This window comes from Aspergillus stella-maris (genome assembly GCF_047715825.1).
Source record: "Aspergillus stella-maris strain CBS 113639 unplaced genomic scaffold BDV14scaffold_48, whole genome shotgun sequence".
Lineage (NCBI taxonomy): Eukaryota > Fungi > Ascomycota > Eurotiomycetes > Eurotiales > Aspergillaceae > Aspergillus > Aspergillus stella-maris.
The window spans coordinates 194,404-210,117 of NW_027396842.1; the positions used below are offsets into that span (position 1 = coordinate 194,404).

Here is a 15,714-nt window from a genome sequence, read left to right on the forward strand (position 1 = left end):
ATGACTAGATAGTGATGGAAGATACAAAAATTTCATGTATAGGCACTTTTCTCAGTCTCCTTCTGAGAACCCTTTGCATGATACGTGAAATCGTGCTAGGTAAATTCGTCGAGACGATGACGGTGTAGAGAAATCACCTCTGAAGCTGGCTTGTCCAGTTAGTTATTTCCGCTTTATTCTTCGGGCTCACAGCTATAATGCTCCAAGCTCTCCCCAGAGCAAGTATACCCAGGCCAAGTCTGATCCCACGGCCCCTTAGCCGTCTCATAGTTGAACCAACCCGGTTTCTCATTCCACTGGAAGAGATCTTCCATGGCGGACGCCACCTTAACCAGCTGCGCCTCACCATACTGTCTTCCATAGACGCACATTCCGAACGGTGTCGACCAGGCATCCAGGCCCGTCGGTACTGCTGCAATAGGATACCTGGCATACGAAGGGACAGACGCACAGCCATTATCGTAGCCTCCGCCGCGACCGTTTGGTACCAGAAGCCCGTCGAGTTCAACAACGGTGCCGTTCTCAAGAATGTAAGCGTACGAGCTATCGATGGCCTGCCGGGCCGTAAAGCGACCCCAACCAAAGGCAGTCCAGAACTCGGATCCCATGCTGCCGTTTGTTGCGACGCCCCTCTCGTAAAAGCTCTGGCCCGTCTCAGGGTCCCACCACCATGTGTTGTTACCGAGGGAGCCCGTTGTTGCGTTATGCGCATCGTTCCACGCCGCCATTTCTGCGAGGGTGCTCATATTGACGCGCGGGTCATCCTCAGGGAAGGTCCAGTTTTGCAGCCACTCGTGGTAACCGACGGCCATTAGAGTGCTGAACGCGATGAGGTGGTTGAACTCCGAGGCGATGTCGGCTGGTTGGGCGCTTCCGTATGGGTTGGCAATTTCGGCGAAGGGGTTGTCGTACTGGATGTGATATTAGCGACGCCATCTTTGAGTATTCCAAGGGTGATGGAGTGTACCGTGAGGTTGTACACTTCGGCGCCTGCGGCCTTGAGCTCCGCGAACTTGGCTTCATACTTCTCGCGATGGCCAGGACTGTTGACGTGCTAGGTCAATCAAATCAGTAAATCGAACTTCGTCAACGGCAACTAATAGGACTCACAGCATTGGTTGACCAGTACGGATCCCAAGGGAGTCCCAGCTTGAGGCCACGAAGTTCGTCCTTTCCAACCACTTCAGCAGCATAGCCTGCCTCTGGATAGTGCCCAATTGCCTGGAAGGTCAGATTGTCGTAGGGATCTGGACCAGTCATAATGTCCAATAAAATGGCGACATCCTTCATAGATCTCGCGAGAGGGCCCGGCGTATCATGATAGTAACTACCAGTCACTATACCGTGTCGCGACATCAGACCTGGGGTTGATTTGATTGTGTATAGACCCAACTGCGCAGACGGATGAGTAAGAGAGCCATGGGTCTCAGTTCCCAATGCGATCGCAATCTGGTTGCTGCGCACCGCGACCACTGAGCCACTACTGCTCCCCGCTGTAGACTGGGTTAAGTTGTAGGGGTTCCGTGTCTGTCCTGTCCGGCTCGAGTATCCCGAGGCGTAGTCGGACAAGGCGCGATGGTCGGCAGCTTCTGACATGGTCGAATGCCCTACAAGGACACCACCTGCTTCTCGGATCTTGGTAACTACTGTAGCTTCGGAAGAATATCTACCGCCTAGGAGAACCAGAGTGCCCTCGCTGGTGTTGTGCTTGTCATCGGTAAAGTAGTTATCTTTGACTAGGAATGGGATACCGTGCATGGGTCCGCGGAAGGTGCCATTTGCGCGCTCGGCGTCCATTGCTGCAGCAATAGCAAGGGCATCGGGGTTGATCTCGCTGATCGAGTGCAGATATCTGGCCACAAAAGCTCAGCAAAAGTCTTCCAAGGGCGCAATAGCTCTTACTTGTCGGTCTGATCGATTCGGTCGAGATAGCACTCGACGAGATCCTGGCTAGTCAGATTGCCGTTGATCATCCACTGCTGCAGAGTGACGATTGATGCGTCTTCAATGATGATGCCCTTGCATGGAGGCACTACAACGGGTTATTACGGGATTCAAATCCCTGGAATCAGACAACTCACTGGGAAATGGGTCATGGTCAACGTGCTTTGCACTGGCAAGACCACTCAAGGCCGCCGCTGCAGCAATCAACAGGCGCATATTGGAGGTAAGTCGGTTGACTGTTCCTGCAACTTGGAACTGCCCTTTATCTTTATGCTTAATTCCATGTGGCATGCCAGCCGTGCCTGATCTCCAACCTCCAACGTCTGTCCAATAGGCAGTGGTTTCTTATCTGCAGTTCTCCAAAACCATTTCATCTTCGGCCATTCAAGCTGCCTGCCGAAAGTCCTGAATCCTGTCGGCTCAGAGCGCCGAGGGGGTGGAGCTGTCCTTATCAACTAACGACTCCAACTTCTTCTTGGGCACCAGATACCGACATTTCTTCAGGGCCGATCTTTTAGTTTGTTAGCCATCGCACGATGTAACGTCTTTCTAGCACAAGAAGCGCCGACGGGGTAGTCCCTGGTCCCTGAGTCCCTTGGCAGGGGTAGTGCGCTGCATGAGAATGGTGGAGTTTATCGATCCGCCTGTTTCAGCATTTTTGCAACAGTTCAATGTCTCACTCTATGCTCTTAGGGCTGGGAGGTTGTTTATTTGAAGCTTTTGAGGGGTTGCTGTGCCTTGGCTCTGTTATATAAAGATGAGGAAACCCTTCGTCGCAGCCAAATGTCCTGAAATCCTCAACCCTCCTCTGATCTTGCTACACTTAAAATCAAATTTGAACCCTTTACTTCGAACTGCCTAGCAAGGTGAGCCCAACATGCGCTTCCCTCTACTTGCCTCCATCCTGGCCGTCGCGACAGCTGCCTCAGCCCAAATAACCTACACTCTTGAAAAGTCGTCCAGTCCAACGGAAGATGAAGCAGACGCATACGCCCTTATTGAAGCCGCCATAGAAGCCGCAATCGCCCGTCATGCCAGCCTCGGCACCGCCAGCAAATCTCTCTACGTGCAGTACGTCCCCGGCGTCCCAACCGCCGAAGCCAGCTACGACGGCTCAGTCCGCTTCGGTACCGATCGCTCGTACCTGAATGAGCGCACGGCACTGCATGAAATCTCGCATACCCTGGGTATTGGGCAGACGACGGCCTTTGACACGCGTTGTGCGGCTAATGACTGGCCGATTGCGACGCCGCTACTGCAGTCTTGGGATGGAGCGGACGCGATCATTAACTGTGGCGGTGGGCATATTTGGCCTTATGGGTTGAACTACAATGATGAGTGGAGTGAGACGAATGCCGATCGTCATGTTTTGTTGATTAATGCGATGCTTGCTGATGGTCTCTGAGTTATCTATGTGTATATACACAGGAAGTCATGATTGAGGATGTAGCTGGTCTACCAAGCATTGTTCTATGAGCACTTTAGCTTCTATCAAGCCAGGACACCTGCAGTACTGGTGAATAGAGGCGTTATATTCCCTTCTTCAAGCTCCTTCTCAACGACTGTCGCGACCTCCTTCCACCGCTGCAGTGTGTCGGCCTCGGCATCGAATGGATACAGCCAGCGATTCTACATTACTTGGTCAGTAGCTGTACAGTTTGAACATCAATAGCGTGGACATACCCTCATCATGACATCCTCAGGATTCAGCCTATTGCCCGCTTCAAGTTGTCTCAGGGCCCCGTGCCACCTGTCACGGATATCCTCGCCGTTCCTTTGACATTTACGAACTCGATCAAAGCGCAGTTTCTCGTAGACTCGAGTCTATCATATCGTTAGCGAGGAACATCTACTCTTTCGTCGAGGACTAACAGCAAGCGGGACATTATCTTTGCCCGCGAACTTCAGACAGAGTGCCAGTACAGCTGCGCTCTCAGTGGCCTGCGACGCCCCCTGCGCACTCGTCGGCAGATGAGGATGGCAAGAGTCCCCCAGCAGAGCAATTTTATGGCCTTCGCTGACCCATGATGGAATAGGGTCGCGATAGCAGATCTTCCAGTCCAAGCACTCCTTGGTTTTTTTCACTCCTGCTGCTATCCTCGGATCAAGATCACGGATGGTATCTCGCACGTCGTCCATGTTTCCCGGTTGAAACCAGGACTCTTTGATGTCTTCTGTGTCTTTGTGAGTTAGGATCCAGTTGAACTCGTCACCGTCGCGGAGGGTGTTTTGGACCAGGTGGACGTCGTGTCCAATCCAAATGTTGATGCACTCCTTTTCGACGAATTCGTGGCACAGGGGGTCTTCTTTCAGGAAGGCGCCTTTGAAATACGCGCGATAGCATGCATAGCCAGATGATTTGGGCTTATCTTCAAATCCGAGGACGAGTTCTCGAGCGAGGGATTTGATTCCTGCATTGTTACTATCGTCTTTCTTGAAGCATGAAGGAAGGAAACTATACCATCAGCAGCAATAATCACATCAGCCCTATGCACCTCACCATTTGCCAGAGTGATAGAAGGCGTTGCCTCATCATACGCAACAACAGTGCGTCCCATATGAAGCGGAACATCCAAAGCAGCGACTCGATCTAGGAATGCTCTATGGTAATCACCCCTGTGCCCAATATACCCTGCCATATCCATAGCCGGCTGCTGCGCCATAAGCTGTCCAGTCTGCCAGTGCCGAATCTGCATAAACTCTGACTTGTTACCCAGCGCGACCAGCTCATCATGTAGTCCCCATCTCTTTAACAGTCTCAGAGCGTTCTCGCCTAATCCTAATGAGTCGCCGAGGCGCTGGAACTCCCGGACTTTCTCAAACACCTCGACTTCGAAGCCCTGGTAGTGCATCGCCATAGCTGCGGCGCATCCGCCGAGTCCTGCACCTACGATAATGACTGTAGCGTTCGATTAGCATTGCTGATTTTGCGGTACCTCGTGCTCGAGTGCTTCGTACCCTTCATTCTGTGGTCTGCCATTGTTCGTCTTGGACAACCCTGCAGATTTGAAGCGTCAGTAACCCAGCTCTCTGGAATTCCAGGCTCCAAAAGAACATGAACCAGACTCAGAGACAACCCGTTCCTCCGCACTCAAGTAACCGCCCCAGATTCGAAGACCAGTGCGTGTGGGGTAAGCATCAGTTACCGAGACAGAGGGGGGATTTCCGATCGTTCATGCCTGCTCTCCACATTCTCACTCTTACAATGAATAGCTAAAGACTTAGAAGGCATGGTTATCATTTCTCATAAGGCTATTAGTAGTTGTTCAGAGCTTAACAGTACTGATTGTGAACCATTACAGCTTCGACTTCTTAACACTCGCCGGTACAATGGCTCTTTGCAGATCCCCAATAATCTCCCATCCCTGTCCTCTATAAGACTTGGGCCAGATTCCATTCCTGCCCGGCGCAAGGATACCATTCGGATCCAAGGCATCCTTAAGCGTCTCATTGAATCTACGCAACGCCTGGTTATTCCACCCGTACGTGGCAGCAACCTGGTCAGCGAACAGCAGATGAGTGCGATACTCTCCGTATCCCTCCTTTGCACACGCAGCAATGAGCTCGCGCATAAGTCCAGCCGCCCGACGCTTCTGGTCTGGGTCGGCGCGGTTGAAGACGATATTACCAATATAATGTGTTTCGCGACCGGCGATGACCAGTGTCGGGAAGTTGTCGAAGCCCCATTTTGTGTGCAGCTGGTCAATGATATTATGCACGAGTCGCGCGTCCTTACCTCTGTTCGGTAAGATAGGGGAGAAGAAGACGTGCCCTGCGTTGGGTAGCCAGTTGAGCCAGTCCATTTCGCGCAAGACGGGGGTGCCCGCAAAGACTTTGCTTCGGTCGTGCAAGTAATGGTCTGCTGGGAGGTCGTTGGGATAGAAGAACTTGCTGCCGGGGACGGGGGTGCCCGCAAAGACTTTGCTTCGGTCGTGCAAGTAATGGTCTGCTGGGAGGTCGTTGGGATAGAAGAACTTGCTGCCGGGGATTGTCCCAAAGGCTTCTCTGACAGTGTCCATCTGGGCTTTGATGGCGTCTTCACTGCCATATTGGCAGCCGTAGAAGACCCAGGATACGTCGCCGCAGGGTTGGGTCCTGGCGCCTTTGGCAATGACATCTCGAGGCATTCTTCCTGATCCCGGGTACCAGAAGCTCTTTGGTTTTCCGGTGATTGCCAGTTCTTGGACAACATGGCGGAGCTGTGGGATATTTCCGAAAACTCCTCGTTGAGCCAGGGGCCGAATGACCTCAATGATACGCTCGAAATCATCTTCGCGAGGAAAGGTAACCATGTAGGATAGTGTGCCGGTCGCAGGCATCAGCCAGAATCCCATCTTTGTCACAATGCCGAAATTGCTTTGGGAGAAGATCCCATCGGAGTATGGACCGTATGCTGGTGGGAACGACTGCCAGACGGGGTTGTCTGCACCATCTTTGCCAGGCAATGCGCCCATGCCCGTTCGTAGGAGCTCTCCAGTGGGTAGGACGATTTCCATGCCGCAGTGGTTGGCAAAGTGGTCTCCGTATGGAGTGTATCTACAAACTTAGCTACGGTCGCATTTCATTATGGCTGAGAACTCACCCAACTCCTCGGTCCAGCGCGTTGCCCATCACACTGCCGCCACCGAGATCCGGGCAGTCAATCCATAGGGGAAGTCCTGTCTTTTGGATCGCTTCGTATAATGCAAAGTACGAGACACCAGGCTCGACCATGCACGACGCATTGCTTCCGTCAATGTTAAGCACCTTGTTCATGCGTCGCCCAAGGTCTACGACGACCGATCCAGGAACGCGAGGAGCTGCGCCTCCGTAACCGATGTTTCTGCCCATGGAAATGGGGTAGATGGGGATTGTATGCTTGTTGGCCCAGAGGACTACGGCCTGGACCTCCTCGGTGGATGCCGGATATACGATCGCACTGCAAACTATCTCCTCCTGCTGTACAATGTGAAAGGCATCGTGCGTGTTTCTGACAGGTCAGCATCATGAGTACACTGGTACCAATATGAGGACTCACGGATGTTCCATATACCAGCCGTCGACTAAAGGTTTATCGTTAATTTCGACATTCTCAGCCCCGATCTTGTCGCGCAGTTCCTTCACAGCCCCATTGAACTTTTCTCTCGATGTATTCGGCGGCAGTTTGGGCACGTCGCGTTGACGAGGCACACTCTCAGGTGCAGTCTGGTTCGAGTACCATTTTTCTTTTGCCAATTTCGCCTCGTCCTCGTTGCGTTTCGGAATGCCGCTGTGGAACTCGTCGCCTAGAAGAGGCGTGGGTGCTGACGCGGTAGGAGGCGTTCTAGGAGACATACTGAGAGATGAGATGCTCAGAAATTGGGCACATTATTGGGCTTCTGGAAATCCCCAGAATCTTATACGAAAGCGAGATGATCTGCGTGGAGAGCAAGAGCCTGACGCTTCCCCGCATCATCATGACGGGGGTTTTCCGGTTATCGAGTTATTATTGCTGGATATGTTCAGAGGTGTTTGTAGATACTCGGTGAGCTTGACTCGTCTGCTGCATCATGATATTGAGATCCCCAGCCAGGGTCCAGGGACTTCCGGTGGCAGGCCAGGCATTCCACGGTCGCTCTCCACATATTTTCTTCGCCAGCCCCTTGGAGAAAAGTCGTCCAATGACGTGGTTTATGTCGTGAATAGGAAGGTGATCGTCAGTCCTGCCCAAGGGGGTTAAGATTGTGAAGAATTCAATGCTGATCTTTCAAGGCAAGTGGACACGTGTGTCTAACCACTGCACTGCCATAACCCGGCAGCCTCGTTTCTAGCCTCAAGTCATTGTTTCAGCTTTCAACGGCGAGATAAGGGTCTGGAAGCTCTTTAATGCACGAGGGATAATGCTGCTTTCGAGTATTTTGGGCGTTGTTGCTTTGTCGCAGCCATCCGGGGATGACGCAGGCACACGCACAAGCTCTTGACCCAGCGATCAGGGCATCATCATTGGCTTCAAGATCGCAGTTATGGACCCTGCAACGCCCTGTCATGTCCCATTAATAGAAGCCAAGTTCCACCGCCAGCCAATACCGGTGCAATAAGGGCGACGCCAGGCATGCTGGTTGCCCTCTGAGGCAAGTATCTTCAAATTGCGCCCACGCTATTGATCAATATTGCATTCCACCGGGCAATTTAATCGCAACTCGTCATCACGAGTGTTACCCACTTCAGCTATCCCCTATTATTCTCTGTCCTCGCCTCTGCTGTCAGCATGTCACTCACTACTGTCATTCAACGCCCATCCCAACCACCGTCATTCACTACGATTCCCCCTTCGGCTCGTCACCACGAGCATCCACTCTTTATTTCCAGATTCGTTCGAATTTCAGTTCCTTTCACTCTCTAAGGAACCTGGCTGCCGCTGTAATACTTTTGCGCCCTTCCCCCGTCGTTCGTGTGCGATTTTAAAAGCTCCTGCGAGGATCATCGCCCATCTCTGATTCCCCGCGTCTTCTCCCTTGGCCACATCGAGAGTCGAGAATCAACAATGTGGACCAAGGCCTGGGCCTTCCCTTTGGTATCGGCTGTGATATGGCTATGTACGTGCCCCGGTTCCCTGTTCAATGTCGTGGGACTACAAACTAACAACGTGCAGTCACCCTCCTTGCGATGATAGGCTACTGGTTTAGCCCTGATACCCCAGTCTATACCTTAACGCGAGGACAGACCATCCCGTACGGATTCCTTCTACCCTCTCCTCCGGTTCACCAATACTGATATACGGTCAGATTCGTTTCTGATGTCGGGGCAAGGGAGATGAAACCCGTATTCATCCTAGGCAGCTGGATCTCTGTCATACTGCTCAACGCCGCGTCGTTCTTTAAACATCGACCAACACCACCAAAGTCAGAAAAGGGAAAATGGAGGAAGGATGACATTGATCAGACACTGGATTATATTCTCACCAGTCTGACTGCAGCCGGAAGCGCCGGACTGATCCTTCTTACACATTTTGACCGACTCAACCACCCCGACCTGCATCGCGCGTTCCTGGTGCTCTATGTGTACGTTGCTCTAACAAATTGTGATGGTCCCTCGTCAGCTTTTTAATTCTGTCCTGCAGCTTTTCCTTCTCCCTTGGCGCCGCGGTCGGGTGTCTCGCGTGCCTCCGACAGTGCATGCTTGCCCGGTGGCGGCATCGCGTCCTTATCATCACGCTCGTCGTTCGGGCTTGTATCGGGGGAGTTTGCGCGATCCTCGGCCTCGCGTTTTGGCTTGCGTGGACGCATCCTCAGGTTACAAGGGATTTCTGCGCTGTGATAGAGTGGGGTATGCGTACTACTTTCCCTTGGAGTGTTCTTTGTGCCTTTGCTTTTTGCTGTTTGCTGTTTGGGGGCCATAAACTGACAAATTCGCGCAGCCCTTGCATTCACCTTTTCCGGGCACATTGCCTGCTTTGCGGCCGAGCTCCTCCCGGCGTACTCGGCGCTCGGTGCAATGGGCGGGTATATGGAGTTGAGATAGATGAAGTACACGCTCTCGTTACTTGCAATGTGGCACCGCGCATACGACTGGCGAATGGCCTCTGTTCGATCGCTGGCTGATCGACAGGATGGTGTCACCGACGACTTATCCTAGCATCTTCTTGATAATTAGCGAGTTTGCTATTTTAAAAATGAATTTGAGGATTGTAGTCCTCTTCCCTTCCTTCAACATTCGGGTACCGAAGTAATCACGCGTAGACATTTATATATCCTTATCCATTGTTGTTTTGAATCAATTGTTCTTATACCACTCATAGCGGTGCTCTTGAGATGTTGTATTGAAGACATACCAGTTATGTTTGTTGAGGTTGGAGATATATATTTCTGCGCCGCTCAGTAAAAAATGGCGTGGCTTGGCTGCCGCGAATGTTCACGCGTATAATGAGCCCAACCAGCGCCACGCTAACGCTGTTGGGATGGTTCTTAACTGAATTTAGTCTAGGAGAAACAGGAAAACAGGAATTAATCTACTTTTTTGAGGGCCAAGGCTGGGTACAGATCAACTCAACGCTTACCTTAGCAAACGAGATCCATGACAGAGAACGTGCTTCATCCTAGAACTCAAGTATTCAATTAGGTTCAATTTAGGGGTAGAGGCAGTGAACTCTGAGCCTAGACCATCCTCTGTCTATACCGTTGTCAATCAAGGTAGCACAAGCGTTGCATTAAAGAGCAACCAATCAAAACGCGCCAGGGAATAGTCTCCGGAAGAGCCGAACCTTATCCAGCGGCTCGGAGTTTATTTCCACGCTCTACATTCACAGTCTTAGGTCGAATTGAACAAGATTCGAATTGAAATAACCAAAGAAAACTCCATCTACTAGTGGTTCTAATCCAGTTAGAAAATAAGATGCAGAGCCCGATGCTTGCTTGCTTGCTAGGCCGAACAATCTGAAAGGAAGTAAAATGGCGCCATGTATGTGGTTATCAGAGGCATTGATTGTCGTAAGGTTGCTGGTGGCAGGTCGTGTATATTGGTTTGTAGGGAGGTGTCATGTTTGGATGCCGACAATGTCAGAGGCCCAGAGGATGGAGCTTTGGCGTTCTTGTCCGAGGAGTCGAGAGATCTCCTTGACGAGTCGGCTTCCTCGGTCGTCCATCCACCATCGGTCGCGGAGATGGTGGAGGACTGCGCAGTAGTGCGCGAAGATGATAAGGGCGAGGGGTTGTCGCTCGCGGACGAGTTCGAGGTATCGAGACGGGAAGCGGAACATCCAGCGAAGGGCAATCATCGTCGGCTCGCCGCCCTTGCTGAGCATTTCCAAGGATCTATCGAGTTTTGAAATGGCATCGTCGTATACTTCCGTCTCGTGAGTCGAGTCCTTCTTGGCAGTCGCGTTGTTGAGGTTCTTCATGGCGAAGATGGGAAGGGTATAGGTGCTGGGGAGTTGGTGGTAGGGGTCGCTTTGGCTGAAGAGGTCCTTCAGCTCGCCCTTTTCGACGACATCAAGGACCTTGGTGCAAGACGACAATCCCCGTATCGTTTTGAACAAGTCTAGTAATCGATCAAGACAAGGAGAAGGCGACTGTTCCTGCTTCTCCCCCTTCTCCTCTTTTTCAAGACTTGAACTAAGGGAACGAGTAGCGGAAGTCGAGAGTCGTCGTCCATCTTCGGCCAGCGAAGGGAATGCTAATTCGCACATGAAAAGAACGCTTGCAGTGGAAAAAACGGAATTGCACCCCGACTCGGCGAGGTCATCGCTCTGAGCTGGAAAGTTGTCGACGGCCTGACGGTAGTGGTTCTCGGCTTCCTGTAAATGGCTCTTCCGTTTCGCCTTGTCGTCTTGCGTAGTGGATGCCAATTGAATGGCCGAGAGAGCAAGGACGCTATGGCGCAGCGCCGCATTGGCGGCTGACTCGCGACGGATCACGGACTGCCATGACCGATCCTTGTTCTTGCTATGTGTGAGCGATGATTCCGTGGAGGCGCACCAGTTCTCCATCAATTTCTGGTCGCCAATGCTCATGTCTTTGACAGCGGCGCATATTTCGGCACTGTCTGGATCTTCCGGCTTGGCCAGCGACGATGTGGATTCGATCGAGTCAGATGAAGTCGAGCTGGTAATTGAGTCCCGATGTTCAGTGGGAGGTGGCGAGGGAGAGGAGTAGAAGGATGAGTCGGAGGCGACGGAGTTCTGTGTTGTCGTCTTCCTGGCGGCTTTTCGGGGCTGCTGGAAGGTTTGATCACGATAACGACAGGACCGACGCTGCGATATGCATTCGTCGCAATGCGGGCGCGCTTTAGAGCACTAGCAGCAGTAGCAGGGTTAGTCCGAGTAACAGCGCACGACAGGGAAAGAGCAGGGATCGAGACGGATTGTACCTCCATCTGGCCCTCGGTACATTGGGCGCATTCGAGCGGTGACCTCCGAGAGCGTCGCTGAGCAGGCATCGCAGGCTGAGCTGGGGAAACGAATGACAGTGACGGTGGTCCGGCCTGCGGTTCTAAGCTGGCATCGGCATTATCTTAAGAAAAGCATGCCTGGCGACCGGAGAGGGGGGCGAGGAGAGACAACTTTGAGGAGGACGCAACAGCATCACAGGCGGTTCACATCTGGAAGTTCTGGTTTGGCGCGCACAGCAGCAGACCAACACTCTAGCTGAGTGGCCGGAGGAAAGGGGGGTGCGTCCTGCCAAGGCGCTGATCGATGGGGTATCAACCCTTCCCGATTCGGAAAATGGTGGTGTCTCTTGGGTGTGGCCCGGTGGCTGACTGTCGCCAGATGGCCTCGCGATAGGAATCAACCTCCGGTCGCAGATTGAACCATGGATCGCTTCAAGGCCACAAGAAGAGGAGTGACTGTGCCGCATCTTGGCTGGCTCGAGGGTACTGGGGGGTATACCAGGGAATCCCCCACCTCGGTTAGGAATGCTGCATTAACAGAGTTTGATATTTCTCAAATTTCATGGGTGCCATGCATGTAACGTGTCTGACTCTCAAACGCCACGTCAGTTTGAAATCAATAATACATTATCTGGACAGGAATATTCCGTGTTCCATGGACCATAGAATCTACCGAGGATTATTACACAACACAACGTTGCAGGCCATTGTCCTATGGTGAGACGGCGAGATCAACTTCTGCAGCAGATCGATCGCTTACACGCAGTTTGCAGTTCGCAGCTCGGAACCGCGTGGCCAGTAGTGTGTAGTAGTCTCTGTAGTGGCTGCTGCCCAGCCAGTCGGGGCTGCAGACTATTTAACCCTAAGGTCCACCTACCCAGACGCTGGGAATGCCCCCCTAAACTGGTTTCAGAAAATTCACCGAGTTTTTGCTTCTCAAACGGCAATGATCTGTCTCCCCTGCACGTAGTTCGCCAACAATGCGCTTTCTTCGGCCCCAAAGGATTCCAATTGCAGCACCGCGCGCGTGCGTTTAATCCCCACGCGACATGCAGACCTCTAGACCATCGGACTCATCGGACCATCTCATCTTTAGCTACCCAAGCTTGTCCCAGAGTTCCTCCGGTTCTCCTCCCAAGTCCCACGCCCAGTCCCAGTCCCAGGTCCAACTTCCAAGCCCAACGCCTTCGCAGTTCCCCTGCTACCGAGCCATGGAACGTGGCGTCTCCGAGGCTTCCATCGTATTACTGCGTCTCTTTAATTACCTGCTCTGCCCGAGTCAGCTGCGATTATATGCCTGTGCTCCCGATTGGCCTGAACTGCGTATCCCCCCTCTAGGCTTTCGGAATTTGACCTGGGCCTGGCGAATCGACCAGGGGCCTATCTCGCCCACTCCCACTCTTCCCTGACACCGTCTTGCTCGCTTCCAACCGGCATTGTCATGGCTGCTCCATAATACTCTCGTTTAATTATAGGTCTCTTGAGGAAACAAAGAATCTTGCTTGTCTCTGGCTTGGATCATGAAGCCTACTCCGAGTATTTGAGCCCAGCACGGCCCCGACTGGCGATGATCCTCCACAGGATCGACGTCGTTCAGAGATCTTCTATCGATTCATTCTTCCGTTTCAGTCGCCCGTTCCTCTTTGGGACGATTGACAGCCGCCATGCTGCTGGACTTTGACGTTTCGCTCCTTTCTGCCACGGGCTTCCTGTGCGCCTTTGTCTGCATTGTTGTCAAGCTCTTTGAGACTTCGCCCGTACCCAAGGATATACCATGGGTCCTCAAGAAGCAGAACTTCCTGCGCCGTGCGGCCGAGCGCTTCATCGGCGTCAATCCCATTAGCTTTATCCAAGAAGGGTATGAGAAGGTATGTGCTTTGCCTCCCAAGGTTGCCGTCAGTGCTCTTTCCCATCGAAGCTAATGCGCATTGTATAGTACTCCAAGAACCAGGAACCCTTTGTGATGCCCAGTGTCAATGAAGGCGATGAGGTTGTCCTGCCCAAAGAACACTCGAACTTAGTCCTCTTTGCCAAGGAGAACGAGTACAGCTTCAAGGCACATATCCTCGATTTCTTCCAGCTCAAGTACACCAGCTGGCCCCTCGCCTTCGCCGAGAAGTACGACTACTTTGTCAAGCTCGTCAGCAAAGACCTCACCGAGACCCTCAAGTCCGATGCCATTGCAGACGCTCTCGCGGATGAGGCGCGCTCCTGCCTCTCGGATATCTGGGGTGAAGATGAGGAGAACTGGGTGGACGTTTCTCTATACTCATTCATGGAAAAGACGGCTGCGCGCATGATAAATGTCCTTGCTATCGGACCCGGTCAGAGCAAGGATACAAGCCTGCTCAATGCCATGACGAATTGTTCCAATGCTATTGTCTTCGGTGCCAATGTCATCAAGGCTTTCCCTGCCTTTCTTCGCCCGTATGTCCCGCTATTCCTCTGACTGCTATATCCTCGCTAATCAACTTTCCAGTGTCATTGGCCCCGTCGTTGGACTCGTCAACAGATGGCAAGAACAAGTCTTCCACACCCGCATGAAGCCTCTCATCGAAGCCAAGATCAAGGAGCAGCGCGAAACAACCGATCCCGCCGCCCTCGAAGAAGAACTCAAGACAAAGGGAAGCCTCCTAGACATGCTCATCAACGCGGGTCTCAAGAGCAAATGGCCCGTAGAGGTCGAGACAATGTGGCTGGCATATCGCATCTTCATGATCAACTTCCCCGGCGTCCACACCAGCGGCATCTCGGCCACCAGCGCACTGCTCGACATCCTCAGCTACAACAACGAAGAAGGTCTCATTGAGATGCTTCAAGAGGAGGTCAAGAACATCGCGGCCGGCTCCTCTGGTAAATGGACAGCCGTCGAAATCGAACAAGCAACACTGCTAGACAGCGCGATCAAGGAAAGCCTTCGCTTCAACGGCATCAACGCTCTTTCACCCACACGAATGGTCGTCGCTCCAGACGGCGCTACACTCCCTAACGGTCTCTTCCTTCCTTACGGCACCAAGATCGGAATACCCCAATACGCCGTCCATCGCGACAGCGACCTCTACCCTAATCCCGACGAATACAATCCCTACCGCTTCTATAACCCCGACGCCACCTCTGCCCAGCGCCGCGAGAACTCCTTGACTGCCACGAGTGAATCATACGTTGTCTTTGGCCACGGACGCCGCCAATGTCCTGGCCGCTGGCTCTTCGCTCACATCTTTAAGGTGCTCATCGCTGAGATGCTTCTCAACTACGAAATCAAACCTTTTGCCATCAGGCCAAAGATCCACAGATGGGGGCGCTTCCAACTACCGCCCCTGACGACGAAACTGACCGTCCGACGACGAAAGGACCCGGCTGTGCTGTCGCACTGATTTTCCTGTAATTATTTGTTCAATTCGGTGGCCATCTCGAGCGTTCCGTTATTTTTCCACATTCGTTGTATCTATTTGGTTGTGTTTTACAGCGACCTTGCATATCTCATACCTCTCTCACTCATACGTATATAGACGTCATAATGGCAGCAGCTGCTCCACTGCTCATACCCAATGGAACACATCTGAAACGCTTTACTTGTATTACTTTCAATACAATAATCCTCGGTCTTATGAAACTCAACGGTGAATGTGGAGACTCAACGGCTTCTATTCTTACTCTCCCTCCAGCCGAGCCGTGATATACCCTCCCCGTACTATACCCAATGATGTTTTTGACCGCAATTTCGATACAATCTCTTGTTTCTCGCTGATGACCGTCTCGTGACCGTCTCGTGACATGTCGATTGACACTTTCCAGAATGTTTCGCCACATGGCGTTTTGCGATCTTCGATCTCCCCACAGATCGTCCCGTGGCGGCTGCAAGGTGAATTGTCACGCATACCCAGCTCGACACGCTAGCCATACACTGTACGAAACTGAAGATCAACT

At 52.4% G+C, this 15,714-nt stretch overlaps 7 protein-coding genes across 7 annotated transcripts; 3 read left to right on the forward strand and 4 right to left on the reverse strand.

Annotated features, from left to right (window-relative positions):
• Positions 1-173: 173 nt before the first annotated feature.
• BDV14DRAFT_202566 (amidase signature domain-containing protein) lies at positions 174-2,235 on the reverse strand (the record flags this gene model as incomplete). The annotated part of the gene is made up of 5 exons (XM_073774069.1): positions 174-911; positions 968-1,054; positions 1,111-1,852; positions 1,903-2,032; positions 2,082-2,235. The coding sequence occupies 5 exons, from the start codon at positions 2,233-2,235 to the stop codon at positions 174-176; spliced, it is 1,851 nt and encodes a 616-aa protein (XP_073625710.1).
• Positions 2,236-2,821: 586 nt separating this feature from the next.
• Positions 2,822-3,349, forward strand: BDV14DRAFT_191405 (uncharacterized protein; the record flags this gene model as incomplete). Its single annotated transcript, XM_073771490.1, has 1 exon — positions 2,822-3,349. One exon carries the CDS (start codon positions 2,822-2,824, stop codon positions 3,347-3,349), a length of 528 nt encoding a protein of 175 aa, XP_073625711.1.
• Positions 3,350-3,435: 86 nt separating this feature from the next.
• Positions 3,436-5,100, reverse strand: BDV14DRAFT_210389 (uncharacterized protein; the record flags this gene model as incomplete). The annotated part of the gene is made up of 5 exons (XM_073775882.1): positions 4,903-5,100; positions 4,406-4,843; positions 3,817-4,355; positions 3,628-3,768; positions 3,436-3,573 (listed from the first exon to the last, which is right to left on the reverse strand). The coding sequence occupies exons 1-5, from the start codon at positions 4,922-4,924 to the stop codon at positions 3,436-3,438; spliced, it is 1,278 nt and encodes a 425-aa protein (XP_073625712.1). The 5' UTR covers positions 4,925-5,100.
• A 140-nt stretch (positions 5,101-5,240) lies between these two features.
• Positions 5,241-7,257, reverse strand: BDV14DRAFT_191407 (FAD-binding oxidoreductase; the record flags this gene model as incomplete). Its single annotated transcript, XM_073771491.1, has 4 exons — positions 5,241-5,835; positions 5,920-6,480; positions 6,527-6,913; positions 6,962-7,257. The coding sequence occupies 4 exons, from the start codon at positions 7,255-7,257 to the stop codon at positions 5,241-5,243; spliced, it is 1,839 nt and encodes a 612-aa protein (XP_073625713.1).
• An 875-nt stretch (positions 7,258-8,132) lies between these two features.
• Positions 8,133-9,612, forward strand: BDV14DRAFT_177876 (Frag1/DRAM/Sfk1). Its single transcript, XM_073769503.1, has 5 exons — positions 8,133-8,498; positions 8,555-8,633; positions 8,688-8,963; positions 9,023-9,228; positions 9,320-9,612. The coding sequence occupies exons 1-5, from the start codon at positions 8,447-8,449 to the stop codon at positions 9,421-9,423; spliced, it is 717 nt and encodes a 238-aa protein (XP_073625714.1). The 5' UTR covers positions 8,133-8,446; the 3' UTR covers positions 9,424-9,612.
• Positions 9,613-9,989: 377 nt separating this feature from the next.
• On the reverse strand, positions 9,990-12,269 carry BDV14DRAFT_177878 (uncharacterized protein). Its single transcript, XM_073769504.1, has 2 exons — positions 11,767-12,269; positions 9,990-11,692 (listed from the first exon to the last, which is right to left on the reverse strand). The coding sequence occupies exons 1-2, from the start codon at positions 11,833-11,835 to the stop codon at positions 10,436-10,438; spliced, it is 1,326 nt and encodes a 441-aa protein (XP_073625715.1). The 5' UTR covers positions 11,836-12,269; the 3' UTR covers positions 9,990-10,435.
• A 555-nt stretch (positions 12,270-12,824) lies between these two features.
• BDV14DRAFT_177880 (cytochrome P450) lies at positions 12,825-15,356 on the forward strand. The gene is made up of 3 exons (XM_073769505.1): positions 12,825-13,655; positions 13,724-14,214; positions 14,267-15,356. Exons 1-3 carry the CDS (start codon positions 13,452-13,454, stop codon positions 15,159-15,161), a joined length of 1,590 nt encoding a protein of 529 aa, XP_073625716.1. The 5' UTR covers positions 12,825-13,451; the 3' UTR covers positions 15,162-15,356.
• The last annotated feature ends 358 nt before the right edge of the window (positions 15,357-15,714 follow it).